Source organism: Cibotium barometz, chromosome 30 (assembly GCF_041138505.1).
Source record: "Cibotium barometz isolate CiBa-2024 chromosome 30, ASM4113850v1, whole genome shotgun sequence".
Classification (NCBI taxonomy): Eukaryota; Viridiplantae; Streptophyta; class Polypodiopsida; order Cyatheales; family Cibotiaceae; genus Cibotium; species Cibotium barometz.
The window spans coordinates 22722876-22740591 of record NC_141075.1 but is presented as its reverse complement, the minus strand read 5'-3'; the positions used below and the strand labels follow the sequence as shown (position 1 = coordinate 22740591).

The window sequence follows — 17716 nt, the reverse complement described above, 5'->3', positions numbered from 1 at the left end:
TAAAAAGGACTTAGGTTTGTTTTGATCACATCAGGCATGTGTAGGGATGGACAACAATGGCTACACATGTATATGATCCAAGGTACAACAATGGCTGCACACATCAGGTATGTGTAGGGATGGACAACAATGACTGCACATGTATATATTCCAAGGTACAGTATGGTCTTGTAAAACTCCTAAAAATTGTGAACTATTTTACAACTATTATATGATGGCATGCAACTTGCAAGAGCTTATGACAATTGCTTCTTGAGAAATCAACGAAGAAGACATAGTGGCACACGTTTTGGGAGATGATTAATGATGTTGTGGTGCACAAAGGCTTTCCCAAACTAGATTTTTATGGCTTTATGGGCTGATGAGGTGGGAGTTGATTTGGAGAGCAGTAAAAGGATAGTATATAACAATGTACTAGAAAACATATTAGAAGGTCGTGAGTGGTTATGTCTTTTTCATTGGGAACAAAGCGTAAACATATATACAGTTCAATACGTAGTCAAGAATTTTCAAGAAGAGCATAAGCGACTGTTGTCGGTGGCGTTGTGCATTGAGTGAAGAAGAGGCACTTTTGAAGTACATACACATTAGATCATGGTGGATGAATGGTAAAATTGCTGATGGAAACTTACTAGCCATGGATTGGTAGTTTAGTTGTGGTGGCATATAAGATATCCCCATTGGAGGAAGCACCTTGTAGGGGTAAGTATTACTTTCTGGGTTTTCAAAACATAGAGCTTGCACTTTGGATTCTCATGTGTTAAGTTAATCTTTTGTTATAGGATGTGGTTGAACCTTATTCTTTGGATTCTCATATGTTAATGTTTTGTTTTAGGATGTGGACAACCCCACTTTGTCACACATGCCAACCACCAATCTAGCTGAAACAAAACATGCAAGTTAGTTGGTAGAAGAGGGCTTCAGGGGAACCACCAGTTTTATGATGTTGCTGTTTTAGATCTCGTTAATGCCCTCTTGAAATCCACAGGAAGCATGCATTCATGCAAGGAAAATAGAGGAAAAATATCACGAAGTAGGCCCTACAATAACAAAGTTGAAGGAGAAGGCTAGATCATCAAAAACTCCAAGCCTGTAGTAGCCGCTAGTAGATTGGTGGGGGATTGCACACTAATGCATGTGCAATCAAACTATATTGGTGATAATATTATAGTTAATTGATGCCAAAAACCAACAATTATAACTTGAGGATAACAACTCATCACATCGTCCAAAGTATGACAAAGAAAACCAACCACGTAAGACAAAGGGTAGGAGGTTAAAAATTTCACTTCCTATTCTTACAGTTACACAAAGGTGGTCAGCACAATGAAGGATTTGCAAGTGAAGATGAGGTGTAGGAAATTGTAGAGAATGATATATACCACTCAATGTGAGCTATACATTGAACACCTTTAACCAACAAGGTCACCTGCTCTGCCAAGAATGGTTAGGTTGCCAAGATGGCAAGTGTAAGAAGAGCATTAAAGACTATGGGTGAGGTGTTTCAGCTCCATCTTTCTATTATATGAGAGAGTGGTTAGGGGCCAGAGCTGTTAGTTCATGTGGTTTTGCAACAATGGCATGGATCACACATGGAGAGTATGTAAGACTATCTGTCAATCACACATGGAGAGTATGTAAGACTATCTGCTGTCAATCACCTGCTAGACCCCTAGTTGTATGGCCAATTGGACGAGTTGCAAACCTTACTATGGATGAGATCCGAGCATTGGAGGCTGGAGGATTTATGTCTCAAAAGGGATTACACCAAGAAGCAAATGATGTAGTGGCATATTGGATATGGTAGCTAAGAGAATAGATTCAAAAGTTTCAAATACAGCTATTTTCTTCGAGCATTTGGTCATTAAGGCCGGAGAAATGAAAGTGCTTGTAATTGAGAAGGAGAAATCACTACTATGTAAATACAGGGTAACTATTGAAAAGAATCCATCATGCACATGTCCCTATTTTCAAATCAGAGTGGAGGCTGGTAGAGCATATTGCGCATGCAAGCACATTTATTTTGTATATTTACGTATTTTTGGGTTAGATGTGAACCATAATATGTTTATACATCAACTCACTCTAAAAAAGGAAGACCTAATTAGAATGTTCAGTAGTGATGAACAATCTAAAAAGAAACTTTAAGTTTATGACAATTTATAGTTTTTTTTAAATGTCCTTGATTTTGCTAGTATATAATGTCCTTGTTACATGGTTCTATCAATTCTCTATGAAGTTCTATATACTTTTCATTTTTTAATATCTTAGTAGGACAATCGATATGGTTATATTACAATGCTTGAAATGGAAATGATGAATACATTTTTTTCTATTAATGTTAATGGTTAGAACATCTTCATTTTATTTATTAAGTTTTTTTAATGTTGATGTCAGCATCTGCATTTTATATATTGTCAATGGTTGGAATAGCTTTTCTTAAATATAGCAATTATCCATGTAATTACTTTTCTAACTTTATGGATTATCCATGCAAATCACTTTTTTCTTTTAGCATGTTCTATCTATATATATGACCCCCTAGCTTTTACTCTAACCCTCACTCCCATCTCTCTTTCCCTCTCTCTCACTATCATTCTCTCCCTCCCTATTTATCCTTCTTTCCTTCTCTCTCTCTCACTATCATTCTCTACCTAACCTACCCTCATTCTCATTCTCACCCTCTCCCTTATTCTCTATCTTTCTCTGACTCATCATGTCTTTATCAAACGCCCTAAAATCTACTCTTAAGGATATCCTCAAAGCTATTTGCAAGGATTTGTGCAAGAAATTAGGTAGAGTGTGCAAGAGCATCTCAAAATCACAATATAGGCTCGTAATCTTTGGGGCATGCTTCTAGCTTATGAGCCCATTGACTCATGAGATCTATATGTATGGAACATGAAGATTGGAACCTCCATCAACACTTGGCGGAGTTACAACTACATTGGTAAAGAAAAGGAGGAGCCCCTCCATGAAGATTTGAAGAATAGAGTAGCCCTTAAAAGTACTTAGGTGTAGGAACTTTTATGTAGTTATGTCATGTTATCTTTATGAAATAGTATGTAAGGCTATAGCCCTTAAAAGCACTTAGTTGCAGGAACCCTTGCTAGGTCATGTTATCTTTAGGAAATAGTATGTTAGGCTATAGCCCTTAAAAGCACTTAGTTGTAGGAACCCTTGCTATGTCATGTTATCTTTAGGAAATAGTATGTTAGGCTATAGCCCTTAAAAGCACTTAGTTGTAGGAACCCTTGCTATGTCATGTTAGGCTATAGCCCTTAAAAGCACTTAGGAAATAGTATGTTAGGCTATAGCCCTTAAAAGCACTTAGTTGTAGGAACCCTTGCTATGTCATGTTATCTTTAGTAAGCAGTATGTAAGGCTAATGTAATAACCTTGTTGGAATAAAATCATCTTTTAACTATAATTGTGATTATTATTCGCCTTGTTAATTTTACACTTTTTGTTGTTTTTAGGAAACAATATGTAATCCTGATGTAATATTTTTTCTGGAATAAAATTATCTTTTACCCACAATTATCCATAATATTAACTTTATAAGTTTACATTGTTCATTGTTTTTTTATGAAACAGTATGTAAGGCTAATGTAATATCTTTCCAAGAGTGAAATTATCTTGTATGCATAATCATGTATATTATTCACCTTATCAATTATACTAGCATGCAACGACGTGAAGTCACATGCAAAGGCATGAAATTACATGCAACGACATGAAGTCACATGCAAAGGCATGAAATCACATGCAACACTATGAAGTCACATGCAAAGGCATGAAATCACATGCAACACTATGCAAATGATATGCAACACTATGAAAAGGCCAAGTAGTACCATACAATGTAATGTAATGACATGCACATGTAATAACATCCAAATGCACTGCCATGCCATGTAATTACATCCAAATGCACTGCCATGCCATGCAATGCAATATGTCTCATACATGCATTGACATGTGTGTGTGTGTGTGTGTATGAGAGAGAGAGAGAGAGAGAGAGAGAGAGAGAGAGAGTTGGACAAAGGGAGGGAAAGGGCTAAAGATGAGTGAGAGAGAGGTAAGGAGAGATTATGCATATAGAAGGTGGGAGAGGGAGAAGGAGAGGGAAGAGGGTGGAAGAGGGAGAAGGAGAGGGAAGAGGGAGAGGGAGAGAGAAAGGGAAGAGGTTGGGAGAGAGAGAGAGAGAGGGGGGGGGAAGAGAGAGAGAGAGAGAGAGAGAGAGAGAGAGGGAGGGAGGGGGGGAAAGGGAGAAAGAGTGAGAGGGGGAAGAGGGTGGGAGAGGGAGAGAGGAAGAGAGGAAGAGAGAGAGGGAAGAGGGCAGGAGAGAGAGAGAGAGAGAGACATAGAGACAAGGGAGGAGCTAATTTGGGCTACAGGGGAGAAAGTGGGTTGGGTTAAGAGGTGGTGGTGGAGGTGGAGGTAGTAGGACGAGATGGAAGGAGGTAGTGGTGGAGGGACTAAAGAGAGAATGTCCACATTTTTAAAGAGTAGCCAACAAAAGCTCCCTCCAACCAAGCTCCCTCAAAAATCACACTCGATCTAATTGGACTACACATACATCACACATGAGTGTTGCTCTCAAAGATTGGTAAGAAATGTGAATTTTATTTTTGAGACTCTCTGAGGATGAATTCATTGAGATCCTGTGATACATTCAAATTCGCATGTCACATGCTATGAATCTATTAGGAATGTAGTGTTGAGATACCATGCTGAGATACACATGTCACGTCACAAATTGCTTTATGGTATGTGTATCCACATTAGAGTCCAACACTCATACTTCTCCGTGTCCTAGAGGAGTTCTTAGCAAGAGAGCTCTATCCATTGTATGAGCCAAAAACACATGTGCCCTAGAGGAGTTCTTAACAAGAGAACTTGAGTTGACAATACAAAATTTTATAGTCTTCTAACAATACGAGTAACAATTTGTTGTTAGTTGGTCAACTAAATTAATTCTAAACATGGTCAAAGTAGGTCAACTAAATTAATTCTAAACATGGTCAAAGTATATTATTAAAAGCCATTACAACTGAGGCTTTCCAACTTAAATGTAGGCTGTTGTCAAAGCCTTTTAAACCTTAATTAAAGTTTTAGTTCCTTTAATAGAGAACCTCCTATACAAGCTTTATAGGACTTATATAGCTCTATATTAAAGTTTTCGCTTGCTGCTCTATAACACTTATAATATCCAGAATTTAACTTGCACTTTTTTGGCGCATAAGCTCTTTTTTTTGGGGTTTATTCTTGTCCTCTTCAAAGAAGGTGCAAACCACCGGTTTGTTGAGAGAGGAAAATAGAAAGTTTAGAGCCCTCAATTATAGAAAATCTTATCTTAAAACTAAATTTGTTTATGAGAATAGAGAAAAAAAATTTAGATCTAAAAAAGATAAAGAGATACAATTCCAATTATTTGGAAAGAAGCATCGTTTTGCTAAAGGGTTGAAGAAATAAACTTTTAAAGCTTTAGACTTTGTGTTATATTCTTTACCCTTTACCCAAAGATTTTAAACATTTTCTTTTTCTTTGCTCAATGGAATAAAGAAGATGCTCTCTCTTACCCATAAGTCTTGAAAATTGGTTTGTACCCTTCACGGTTGGGTTGAGATTACAAATTTTGCACGCTTTTTATGGACTTTAAAAAAATATTTATATACCTTTTAAGAATTTTCAACACAAGGCTTTAAAAATAATAAGAAGCTTAGTTTTTTTAAAAAAAATTTCTTTTTCCAAGACAACCGTTCCTTTTATACTTAACCAAAGCTTTGATACCACTGTAACATGAGCTTTTCTCCAAATAATTATGTGAGCTTGCAAAATTGAAATAAATAAGGGATGTAATTAATACACCATAACATAACATAAGAAGAAGAAAATACTTAATACCACAAAAACAAGAGCATTGGGTGTAATCTCTCTCTCTCTCTCTCTCCCCCCCCCTCGGATATGTGTGGCTCCTCTCCCACCTGTTGTATTTTAATCATATTCATAATTTTAGCCCATAGAGCCATAAATAGCACCTGTTCCACTTTTAGGCTTTTGCTTTATATATAAATAACTTTATCCAAAGTTCCTAAGGTTTATACATGATAAAACCATTGCCTAATATCAAATATAATTATACACATCTACTTGTGCACACAAGCACATTAAATAATCTTGTGCTCATACGCACATAAACTCTAGCCACATGATAGGATACAAATGATCAATTAAATGCTAGTACAAAAATATCACGATTAACAAATGATCTTCGTCTTCACACCACCACTCAGTCCACCATCCATGCCAACACCTCAATCGGTGCTCCCACACAGTGCGACACCTCAACTGGTACCCTCACACAGTGCGACACTTCAATCGGTACCCTTGCATATCTTACCATCTATACTTTAAACATAATCCATATTAGTTAAACAGTCAATTGAAATCACATCAATCAATCCCAACGTTGTGATGAGAGATAAGCAACCATAATTTAAAACACACGTACCCATCGGCACGATGCACACGAGCGTCTCTGATATAAAATAGAGAAATAATAACATACGAGTTATTTTCGTAACAGTTATTACACTAATGCTATGTAACAATATCACAAGATTCACTTTATTTCAATGGAAGATACTACAAGAGAGAAGCATTTCAAAAAGTGTTTTTAAGGTAATCTATAAGGGAATGGAGAATGATGCTTTCGAGGAAGGTTTAAAAATCTCAACTCATGGTAACTTATGTTATCGCATCAAAAATATATGCATTTGACTGGCGGGATCCAACAACCAGATCAACAAGGCCAACTTAAGCTTGCAGGTGAGCTTTCATTGGATTTGTTCTGGTTTTCTGATGGCCTGTCTGGTTGATCTTAGCTTAGAAAAACGATCTCACCTTGCTGCGTGCACTTGCAAGTTCTTCTTATAGATCAAGGGTTACACACGCAATTTAATTCGATTTGCTTGTAAATCTAGATGAACGATTCAAATTTAGCCATGGAAGAAGGCTGCAGATCGATCTGCTTGTCATATAATTAGGGTTTTAACACTTGATGCAACAATGGAGGAGTGCCAAGCCTTCAAAACACGAGATGAGGGATGCAAATGAAACCCAATTATAGTTTTTCTTTTGGGTGCTTTTTATTTACCACCACCTCAGACCTTAACAGAGACATGTTTAAAGATTAACATGCTTCATTATGAAGGTTAGAGTGGGCTCCATCAAGTTTAAGCCCTAAGCACGGGGTTATCTTTCTAAGCTTGTCGGCAAAGCTACTTTGAGCTTATCAGAGGGCAAGGTACTTTGGGGGGTTAACTTTATAAGCTTGTCTGCAAAGCTACTTTCAGCATATCAGGCCCTTTGGAGGTGGTCATGCCCGGGGGATCCGGTGAGCTGCCACCCGCTGGGTGTCGGTGACTCAGCCAATGACAGGTGGCAGCTCCACATTGCTTGAATTGGATGGTGGCTGTTTGTCATCCTGGGCAGGTTGGAGAGAGGGAGTAGAGGGGTTGCCCTTTCAAGGAGTAAGAGATTTTACTTGATTGAATTTTTCACTTAAATATAGGTGTTCGGTAATGAACATTGCTCTGGAGCTGAAGTTGTGCACCCAACCATGCTACATGGTACAAAGGAATGCTTGAATCCCTTGGTTGGCCCTGATGTGGTCTGCCTTGAGAAGTAGTGCTTGAATGTGTGGGCATCTTTTTTACCTCGTAGTGGGCCTTGCATCATGGGGTACGACCTTTCTGCTACAGTTAGGAGTGTGTACCCATGCTGTGTAATGATAAAGGGATGTCTTGGCTGGCCATTGAGACTCACCCTTGGGACCCCACGAACAGAGTCTAGGGGTCTCCTTGCCCATTATCCATTTCAAGGTCTTCAGGTTATGTCCTCTCCTATTGATGTTAGTGAAGGGTACATTTGACAATTGTAGCTGTAATTGTGGGTTGGATAGTGGTTGTAGTAGGGTTGACCTTGTAGATCTTAATATCTTACTTAATTGAGTAAGGCAACACACAATCATAGTTGCCAGACATTTCAAAAACGATCTGTATGAAGCGTACATTTCATAAAAATATGAATCTTTCATATAGGGGGCTGTGTGGGGCTGCTGTGACATAGCTCCCACATTTAACCTAAGTTGGATAATGGTTTGTTCCTAAGTTGGAGCATGATATACTTGTTCTTGCATTGGGAGAAGAGGATTCCTAAGTTAGAGTTCAACATTTCTGAGTTGGAATGCACAGTTTCCTGCGTGAAAACATCATAGAAAAGCTGTGTGTAAGATTGGAGATTTCATGACAAACAGTTCTGCTTTCTGTGTCTTGTTGTGCTTGACTTGTGTGTGACTTGTGTTTGGACATAGACATTGCATTGATTCAATCGCACATGGTTGTTTGTGAGTTTCATGCGTGTGCATAAATCCCAAAGATGTGAGTGGCTAATGGGAATTTATTATTTTGTGCATTATCAATTGGCTTGGGATTTTTGCAGCAGGTGGTTAAGATTTATCCTATTTTTTGATATGTTTTTAACCTTAGCTTTTGTAGGTTACCTTAATGATAAACCAAAGGGCCACATAGGGTATTACTAGTCCAAAAATGCTCAGAAAGCCTTTCATGGGATGAACACTAAGAAGGTGCTTTTTGGCTAGTGCTCAGCTCTTTGCCCTGATTAAGGCTGGTACACGCTTTCCGAGCGAGTCTCATGACTTTTAGATAGACTCTATGGCTGTGTGCAGATCCCAAAGCAGGAGGAATGGCTGAAATATCAGTGTACAGCCTGTAGCAGCCCACATGTTAATTGCAGGGAACTTATCGGGCTGATTCCAACTGTATGGATGGGAAAAGGCTGGGTGGTTGTGTTTTGACTAGGTTTTGGACAAAATTGTGACATTGACCTAAAGATCTCTGAGTAGTACTTGGGTTGTGGAAAGCAGAGCCACGAAGGCAGTGTGCTCATGGACCCCAAGTTGGTTAGCGGGAAATCATACCGGGCATCTCATGTAGTTGCTCTTCAATCGGGGCCACTAGACTATGTTGGAGGTGCAAATCTCGCATGGGTAGTGGGGATTGCAAGATGGGAAAAGGGATGCCAAGTAATCTTACATGCAAAGACAATGTGGAAGATGAAAGGGTCTATATAGCCCAAAGGGACCCCTCCTATATTCAACTCCCCCAAGCGTGTCTTTTGTGGGTAGAATGGGGACATGCCTTAGCATGTTGGAGCCTCTGTAGGCCCATGTGGACGTGTGTGCCTCCAGAATCCTAGCGGCCCTCGCGGAAGGGGCATGCTGGGCACATTTGTTGGCTGACCACCATCCTCCTCCTTGGTGTGTTGGCAACTCTTGGTCTCCAAGATAGTATCAGAGCCCCTATTCATGGTAGTTGAAGGTAGGAGGGGTCCCTTTTGACTATATACACCCTTTCATCTTACACATTGCTGTTACATGTGGGATTACTTGGCATCCCTTTTCCCATCTTGCAATCCCCACTACCCATGCGAGATTTGCACCTCCAATACCCCCCTCCAATCAAGCATGGAAGGAAGTGGAAGATTGTAGGGCTGGTTAGGCAAAGTGGGGACTTGCCTTAGCATGCCAGAGCCTCTGTAGGTGCATGTGTGTGCCTCTAGGGTGGTAGTGGCCCTTGTGGAAGGGACACGTTGGGCACATTTGCTGGCTGACCACCGTAGTCCTCCTCGGTGTGTCGGCAACTCTTGGTTTCCAAGAGACTATCCACAGGAGCCGTGCACAAAATTTTCCCCCCCCAAGAAAACAAACTTTTTAAAGTTCAGGATAAAGTCTTGTAAAAGCTTCATACATAGTAAAGGGAAAAAGAAGTGAGGAGGTTGTAACTAATCTGGCAAGTGGATATGCCATCATGAAGGCCTTGTGGCTGTATATGTGAAGAAAAGACCATCATCCCACTCTTATAAAGGAAACTCTACAGGCTAGTGTGGTGCATGAGGAGTTCTCCATCCTACCTCACTTGGCCATGTGGGTGTGTAAAGTATTTGGCCAGCGTATTGAGTGATTGAGAGGCATAATTTTGAGTCCCATCTAGAGCCTCTGTGCATCTTGATCTCTAGATCTTCCATAGTAAGGAGACTCAGGTCTACGAATAGGTACCTTATTGCATCTAGAGTGATAGGTTGAGAGACTCTTCTATGGGTCAAAATCGTTTTGTCCTAATCTGCTCCCTCGTACATAACATGAGGAGCTGACTGTACGCTAGGCCAGAGATTTCCAAGTGATGTAGAAAGTCCCTCTCCTCAGCCTGCTAATTGAGAGAGTGACGGCTTGCCACATCCTTTGGGCCTCGGTGCAATCCCATATGCAATGCTAAGTGGACTCTAGTCTAAGTGGGTATCCATTGGAGAGGACATCCACCATAAAGCCAAAGACACCTTGGAGTCTGGACTACCCATGACAAGAGAGGGGTAAGGAGTCAGGACTATGTACCAATGGCTATTACTGAGCAAACCACTCTGATTGTGTAAAGAATAGCATCCTCAATCGGCTCCTATTTTGTTAGTCTGACTAGTCTCCAAACCTTTGCCACCTTGTAAAGGACTGACTGTTTATCCTCCTTGTCCCAGAGGATCAAAATTACCTGTAAGGGAACACTTGTGCTCGAGAAGATGCCCAGTCAGTGATCTTGTCTGCCCTCAATCTGACTGCCTCCTGACATAGTCAAGGGGTATATTTGTATATTTGTGAGTGATTTGTAGGTCATGAATGATGCTGTGGCGCTCGGGCGAGGGCAGCTCTCTGAAGACTATTCAAGAGCCCATTGTGGAGGCTGGTCCCCTTGACCATCTGGTCCATTGCATGAATCCAAAGATGCTTAGTGGAGACCTACAAATCAGAGATCAGTTAGGTGTTCAACCTTACAGGAGCATAAAGTGACAAGCTCTGTTCTAATGCTATAGGCAGCCCACCCCAAAAGCAGTTTAGCCACAGCCATTAAGTGGGTACTTGGTACCCAATTGGGTGTACTCTCCTCTCTTCTCATCTTAGATTCCTCATCATTCTTTGCATGCAATTAATGCGCACCTTAACCATCATAAATGCATCCACAACATACTGCATGTAACATTGGTATCAGAGCTAAGGCTTTGATCTAAGGCTGTGCAGAACTTGTGCAAGGATTTTTTTACTGTTGTTAGAGCTCCGGGGAAAACCCGTAAGAGCCACACACTAAGAAGATCTTTTGAATGGTGGTCAGCGCCCTGCCCAAGAAATTTTGACCAAGCCACCGTGGGTCAATGAGGAGGAATCATCTGTTCCTGAGGTCCGAGGAGGCTTCAGAGACCTCACACCACGGAGAACATACCCACCAGTATTCCTACCCCTTCAATACGAGCAGAACCTGTGAAGGTGAAACAAGCCCACTTAGAGCTGACTCTAGTCGGCAAGTCCATAGCTTAACAAGTTATTGTACCAAGTTAGTAATCCAATTGGTGAAATTCGTGCGTGATTCATAGTCATACCCTTAACAGGTGTAGGCATAATTTTAGGCATGAGTTGGTTTTATAGGTTTTACTCCACCATTGACTGGATTAGGCATCTGTTAATTATAACATTGAACATTTTTGAGGCAATCTTTATCAAAGGCAAATCCGGTACCCCACAATTTCCTATCATTTCTAGTATGCAAGTGATGCGAAGTCCAAACTATGGCCCTCCAAGTGTGTCAATGACTGGAATAGGCATTTGTTAATTATAACATTGAACATTTTTGAGACAATCTTATCATAGGCAAATCTGGTATCTGGCAAGTTCCTATCATTTGTAGTATGCAAGTGATGTTGTAAGTCCAAGCTATGGCCCTCCAAGTGTGTCAATGAAGTTAGACACCTCATCTATGTAAAGGCCAAAGAGCGATGGCATCCCTGCTTCACCCTGGTGCTAGTGATCACATGTCATATGCCTCCTGGTGGCCAGACTCTCCTTGTCACAGACTCATATAATGCCATGACTCCTCATTTAATGAGAGAGAGAGAAATGAAAATGAATTGAAATGTTATATTAACATCTTTAAAAGGCCATAATGACCTATGAGACCAAAAGTTACATCATGGTGGATCTGATACAATGTCTGGATAAAAAAACCCAGAAAATGAAAAATAAAGATGATACTACTGGCACCTAGAAAATGAAAGTGGAATTGGAATATAGCGAGGGGGGGGTACGCTATGGAGGTGAGTGGAATATAGTGAGAGGATACAATATCATGTGGGATGGAGGGGTACACTATGGAGGTGCCTCCATCTCATAATATGTGCCGCATCGGACACTGGCGGATCTCCTCAATATCCTCTGTGGTCAGCACCCTGACTGGGTGTCCCGCATGCCTCGCAAGAATAATCCGAATCTGCCGCTGCAACCTCCGTCTATGCTGGGATGCCCCCCTCCGTAGTCGTGGGCGTCTGGACCACCCAAGCTCAATCGCACGATCAATCAGTGTACCCCTGGTGTGGGCGGTATCCATGTCTTGCTGCTGCTGTGGTCCATCTGGCGCAGTGATGGCTGGACTAAAGAAATCTGTAATGTGCCTCTGAGTCTGGCTCTCTGGGCGCCTAAGCAGGCTATCTCTATGTCTCCGCAGCTCAAGCAAGAACAATCCCACACACCTCTGGTCCTGGTATCCCATGACTCTGGAAAGTGGTCCAAAACCCTCTTTGAATAAACAGTGGAAACGACCACGTATCTCATAGTATGCAGTACAATGGCATATATAAAGAGAGAGAGAGCATCCATAAAGACCCAATGGGCCCATGAGACCGAAGTGATACAATAATGTCCATGGCATATCTCATCATGGAATGGAAAATAAAATAGAACAAATCAAAACTCTCAGTGGAGTGATACAAAACTGTCCATGGAAATCTCATCATGGAATACTTGGAACATGAAACATGAGAGGAGCATCAGGCACTCTCCAAAATATCAAGCATGGGGCTAATGAGTATGGCTGGGAGGTCTCCCTCAGTTATGTCACGTGGAAAGGTAGCTCGATGGCAATGGAGCATGTCTTGGATCTGGAGCTGATGAGGCTGATGTCTAGGGTCAGGGCATCGGGCATGCTGGAATGCAGAACAGGTGGTTCCATGGGATCTAGTGTATGGGTGTCCTCCTCCTCCTTGGGTGTGGAAGCCAGCTGTGATGAGAACTCCCAAAGGGTCTATGAGACCAAAAAGATGTTACATATGATCCATGTGTAGACTGGATGTCAGAACACGAAAAAGAATGGCTGATGTACTACATAGGTCCCTGACTGTACGACTGTGCGATGTTTTGATAGACATCGAGAGCTCAAATGTCCATGGCAAAGTAGAGTGCTGAGATATCCACCTCCCGTGGTGGTGCCTCCCATGGCATTGGGGGATGTCTAAAATCTAAAGCTGATGGGTGGAAGGTTTGAATCTTTGAGGGTGAGGGCATTGGGCTCTATAGCGGGAGGCTGCCCGATCTCTGGTGACTCCAAAGGGGGCGAGTAGCCAAAACCTCCATGGGGACTAGTCTGCTTTGTGTGTGTGTGTGTGTGTGTGTGTGTTTGAGAGAGAGAGAGAAAGAGAGAGAGAGAGAGAGAGATTAAAAGGCAGATTGCAAAATGCAGAAATGGCCTCAAGCAGTTCAGAAGAGGAACTGAGCAAGAGTGATGTGTTGAAATCTGCTGCAAGCAGCACTGAAGATCAACTCAGCAAGAGTGATGCATCAGAAGTGGTGGTAACATCAAGACAAACTGAGCATAAGCCAAAGAGAAACTTTTTAGGAAGGATTTGGAGCAGTTTCTCCATTTTTGGGTATTTATTTTACAGCTCTAGCAATGAGGATTTTGAAAAAAAGTTGCAACATCTTTCCAAAGAGGAGGCAGCAGTTCACACTCGCCTTAAGCAGCGATCTCAAACTTGGAGAAAGCTAGCCAGGGGGCTGATTATTTATTCGATCATCATTGAGGTGCTTATTTCTTTTCTGCTAACAAGCAATTTATATGCCCTCATATGTATCCACTTTGTCAAAGAGACCTGGAAATGTGTGGATGCATGTGCATACTGATACATATATAGTAAAGCATAATGCTTGCATGAAAAATGCTATCTGTAAGGCATATTTTTGTGCACACATTTATTTTGTGCTAATGGTATGTACTTTTCCTTGAAGGTTTATGCACATGCACACACTGACACAATGCAGCTCCTATTCTTGTGAGCCTTTTGTCAAATTGAATATAACACAGGAGGGGCCTTTTTCACGAGCATGCTTTTATCACTAATACCAAGTTGTGTGAGCATTTTGTCAAAGCAAATATTAAACAAGAGGTGCCTTATATTTATGAAACCACATCACCCCCTCCAGTTTTTTTTCCCCTATTTGCCAACTCTTAGCCAGCTGGTTGCAACGAGTTGTTAGCTAGCTTAAGGTGACTGTCAGCCATGTCAACTTGCCACGTGGCGGCCCACATGCTGTCTCTACATTTGGGCATCCTTTTTAAGGAGTTTGTCCCCTAAAGGATGTGGAATCGTCCCAGCATCATCCACAGATGGTATTGCGCCAAGCCTAAAGCTCCATGCGATCCCCTGCCCATACAAACATGAGCTATCATTTGCTTCGGCCAACCTGAGATGGGAGCATGAATTTCTAAGAGGTTGGGTTTGTGAGAGGGCACATTGGTTCTTGTGTAATGAAATGAAATGAAAAAGCTTGTACTTTCCCTATGCTACGCTTAATAGTTTTTGTCATTGGCTGCTTTTTGCAGTGAAGCTAGTACTTTTGTGTTCCTTCCCATAATTGTGAGGCCATATATACTGCCAAAAGTTTACATCAATCTCTCCTTAATGTGTTTTGAACTCAGTTTTCAAAGGTGGATATAATTGATGCTGAAATTTTGTCTGCAGCTTTTGCTCTTGGGGATCGCAGTGATAATGACAAGGGCACCTGAGCTATCATGGCAAATGAGGGCACTCCGTGTCCTTCCCGTGTTTGCTTTCCCAGCTCTTGCTTCATTAGTGTACTCCACTTGTGCGAGTTACTACAGACTGTGTACGTGTCTTGTCTCTGAGCTAGCTCCATTATGTTCAGTTGGGATCGGGTTAGCCGATACAATCTTGTGTCATGAGATTTGGACTTTCATGTGCTGCTTTTGATGAGATTAACATCATGTGTGTTGCCTAGGGCTTGGCTTTTGTCTTTAATTATGTTTTATCCAAGCCTGTTTTTCCCCTTAAGTAACTCTTACCATGCTAAGACTGTCCTACAGATGATTTGCAATAATTTGCTAATTTTGGTCTCTTAGTCTGATTGTAGAATTTGGATTAAGAAAAGAGTGGTTGAAAATGTGAACCTTTTTGTGCAGGTGAACGGAAGGATCAGAAGACACTCGACCGACTTCGTAACGAAAGGAAAGCCAAAATAGACGAGCTGAAGGAGAGAACAAATTACTATTTGACACAGCAGCTCATCCATGTGGGTTCTTCTACACTGTCTCCATTGGACACATGATTATTATTTCTCATGGATTAGTGCTCAGTCCTTATCATGTGTACTGAATAAGTTATCCTTTTTTATTCTTGTTTGTCAATCCAGAGCTTGTGTGCAAGCTAGAAATATTTCAAATTTTGGTGCCTTAAAAGGTGATTATAAGAATCAAGATTATGTCTAATAAGCCTTCGTTTTGATGCTGCCTCTGGGATTTAGAAATACGATTCTGATCCTGCGGCAAAAGAAGCTGCAGCTAGAGTCCTGGCTTCGAAGCTTGGAGCTGATGCTGGACTTAGTTTATCATTAGAACCATCAAGTGTTGTGGATGAAAATAAGCATGCTTTAAGTGAAGCAAGAAGACAAAATGTGGAGCCACTCGATACGACTGGACTAAGAAGGCGGGTGAGACATCAGAGCACACCCAGCATACAGGCAATCGATGAGACTGCAGCAAGAGTTGGGGGGCTCTATCCTGGAGAGCAATCAATGGAAATGGAGCAGATTACAGGCAAAATAAGTGGTGGTGGTGGTGGCGGAGGGTGGGTTGCTCGCCTTGCGGCCATGCTAGTCGGGGAAGATCCTACTCAATGTTATGCCCTGATTTGTAAGAACTGCCACATGCATAATGGTGCGTTTCATGTTCTCATCGTCTTGTCACTGTCCCAAGTTGCCATTGGGAGTTGGGTGTTCGCCCTTAATGTTTTAGAGGAACTTTCTTGTTTTCAGGCCTGGCGAGAAAGGAAGATTTTCAGTATATAGCGTATTACTGTCCCCATTGCCATGCCTTGAATGGATCTCGTCAACTAGGTGAAACTGCAGCAGATGGTAGCAGTTCACTTGCAACTACTCCAAGGGCTGGGCTTCAAGGTTTAAACAACAATGATATCGTTATGGTAAGTGCTCCTTTGGTCACAGGTGGAGGAGCTATTGTTGAACCTCAGTCACCTGAAAATTATACAACTGCTTCTGACAGAAGCAATGATATCACCAGTTAAAGTAGATTTCCAAATCAGGTTGAAGTTTTCTGTTTAGATAGAGCAGAGGATCCTTGCATGCTGGGGAAGGATGATAGTGATGCTCTTGCAAGAGCTTGCTCTTGCTGCCACATGCTATATGCTTTACTTTAAGGAAGCTGTACAAAGAATGAAGAGATTGGGCCAACTATAAGTGCTGTACAGACAGGATGCTTGTACTTCGATTTCTTGGTTATATCTTGTGGTAATCATTGACATTGACTTCATAGCTTTTTGCAAAAAACAAAGCAAGCAGCTTGAACAGGAGAATTCTGAAATGGCGGTTTGATATATGTTTTTTGTTGTTTGGGCATTTGTGGCAATGTAGTTTGTAGGTCCTGCTTGGACCTAGTGTTCTCCTTGCATTTTAGGTGGCACTGTGGCAATGCTTGCCTTCTGGGACCTAGTGTTTCTCCTTGGGTCTAAGGCCATTTAGTAAAATATCAGGTTTTTCCTACATTGGGTGCCCAATGCCAAACCATGCACAAATAATAATAAACTGTTTTGTTGAGGTTGATGCCCTAGACTATTTTATCACGGTAATACGTTTTTTAAGGCCCACAGGTTTATTTTAAGGTTTAAAATGCAGATTATTATGAATGAAAACTAAACAAAATAAGAGGACCTATTGCTGGATAGTTTTCTGAAGCAAACACGGACGGTGACTGCACTGCCTTTTCATGTGCATCTTTGAGTTCCAATTCCAAGGAAGACTTTGGTATGAGTGGAATCAAAGGTGTGATATGTAAGCTGTCCGGATTATATCATGTTGGTTAGTTTATGAAGCTAGTAATATTTGTTTCTATTCATACCCTTTGGGTCTACATATGCAGCGAAAATCCATGCTTCAACTTGAGTAGCAATAAGGAAATGGCAACATGCTTGGCCTAGATTGTGTCTTCTGGGGTTTGCTCAAGTCTTCATCAACCAAAGCCTCTAGAAAGTTAACAATGAGAGCAATTTTCCAGATTAACCATATTTGAAACCATCACAAGTACTGAACATGAAACTTAAATGGTCCACAAGAAACATGCTTAAGACCTCGAATTTATAGGTTGCTTGTAATTTATTGTGCAGTTTGAAGAACATGGATTCTTTTGTCCCCTACAATCTAAAGGGGAAAGGATTCTCTCCCCCCCTAAATAAAGGGAAGAAACTTGTGGATTTCAAGATTTTGAAAGCATGTACATACTATCTGTGTAAC

The 17716-nt window shown here is 41.2% G+C and overlaps 1 protein-coding gene across 1 annotated transcript; it reads left to right on the top strand.

The window, feature by feature from the left end:
• The first annotated feature begins 6697 nt into the window (after positions 1 to 6697).
• LOC147621281 (uncharacterized protein At2g24330-like) lies at positions 6698 to 16883 on the top strand. Its single transcript, XM_086823982.1, has 6 exons — positions 6698 to 6834; positions 13638 to 13978; positions 14917 to 15061; positions 15375 to 15484; positions 15716 to 16127; positions 16226 to 16883. Exons 1-6 carry the CDS (start codon positions 6756 to 6758, stop codon positions 16492 to 16494), a joined length of 1356 nt encoding a protein of 451 aa, XP_086680108.1. The 5' UTR covers positions 6698 to 6755; the 3' UTR covers positions 16495 to 16883.
• Positions 16884 to 17716: the final 833 nt, after the last annotated feature.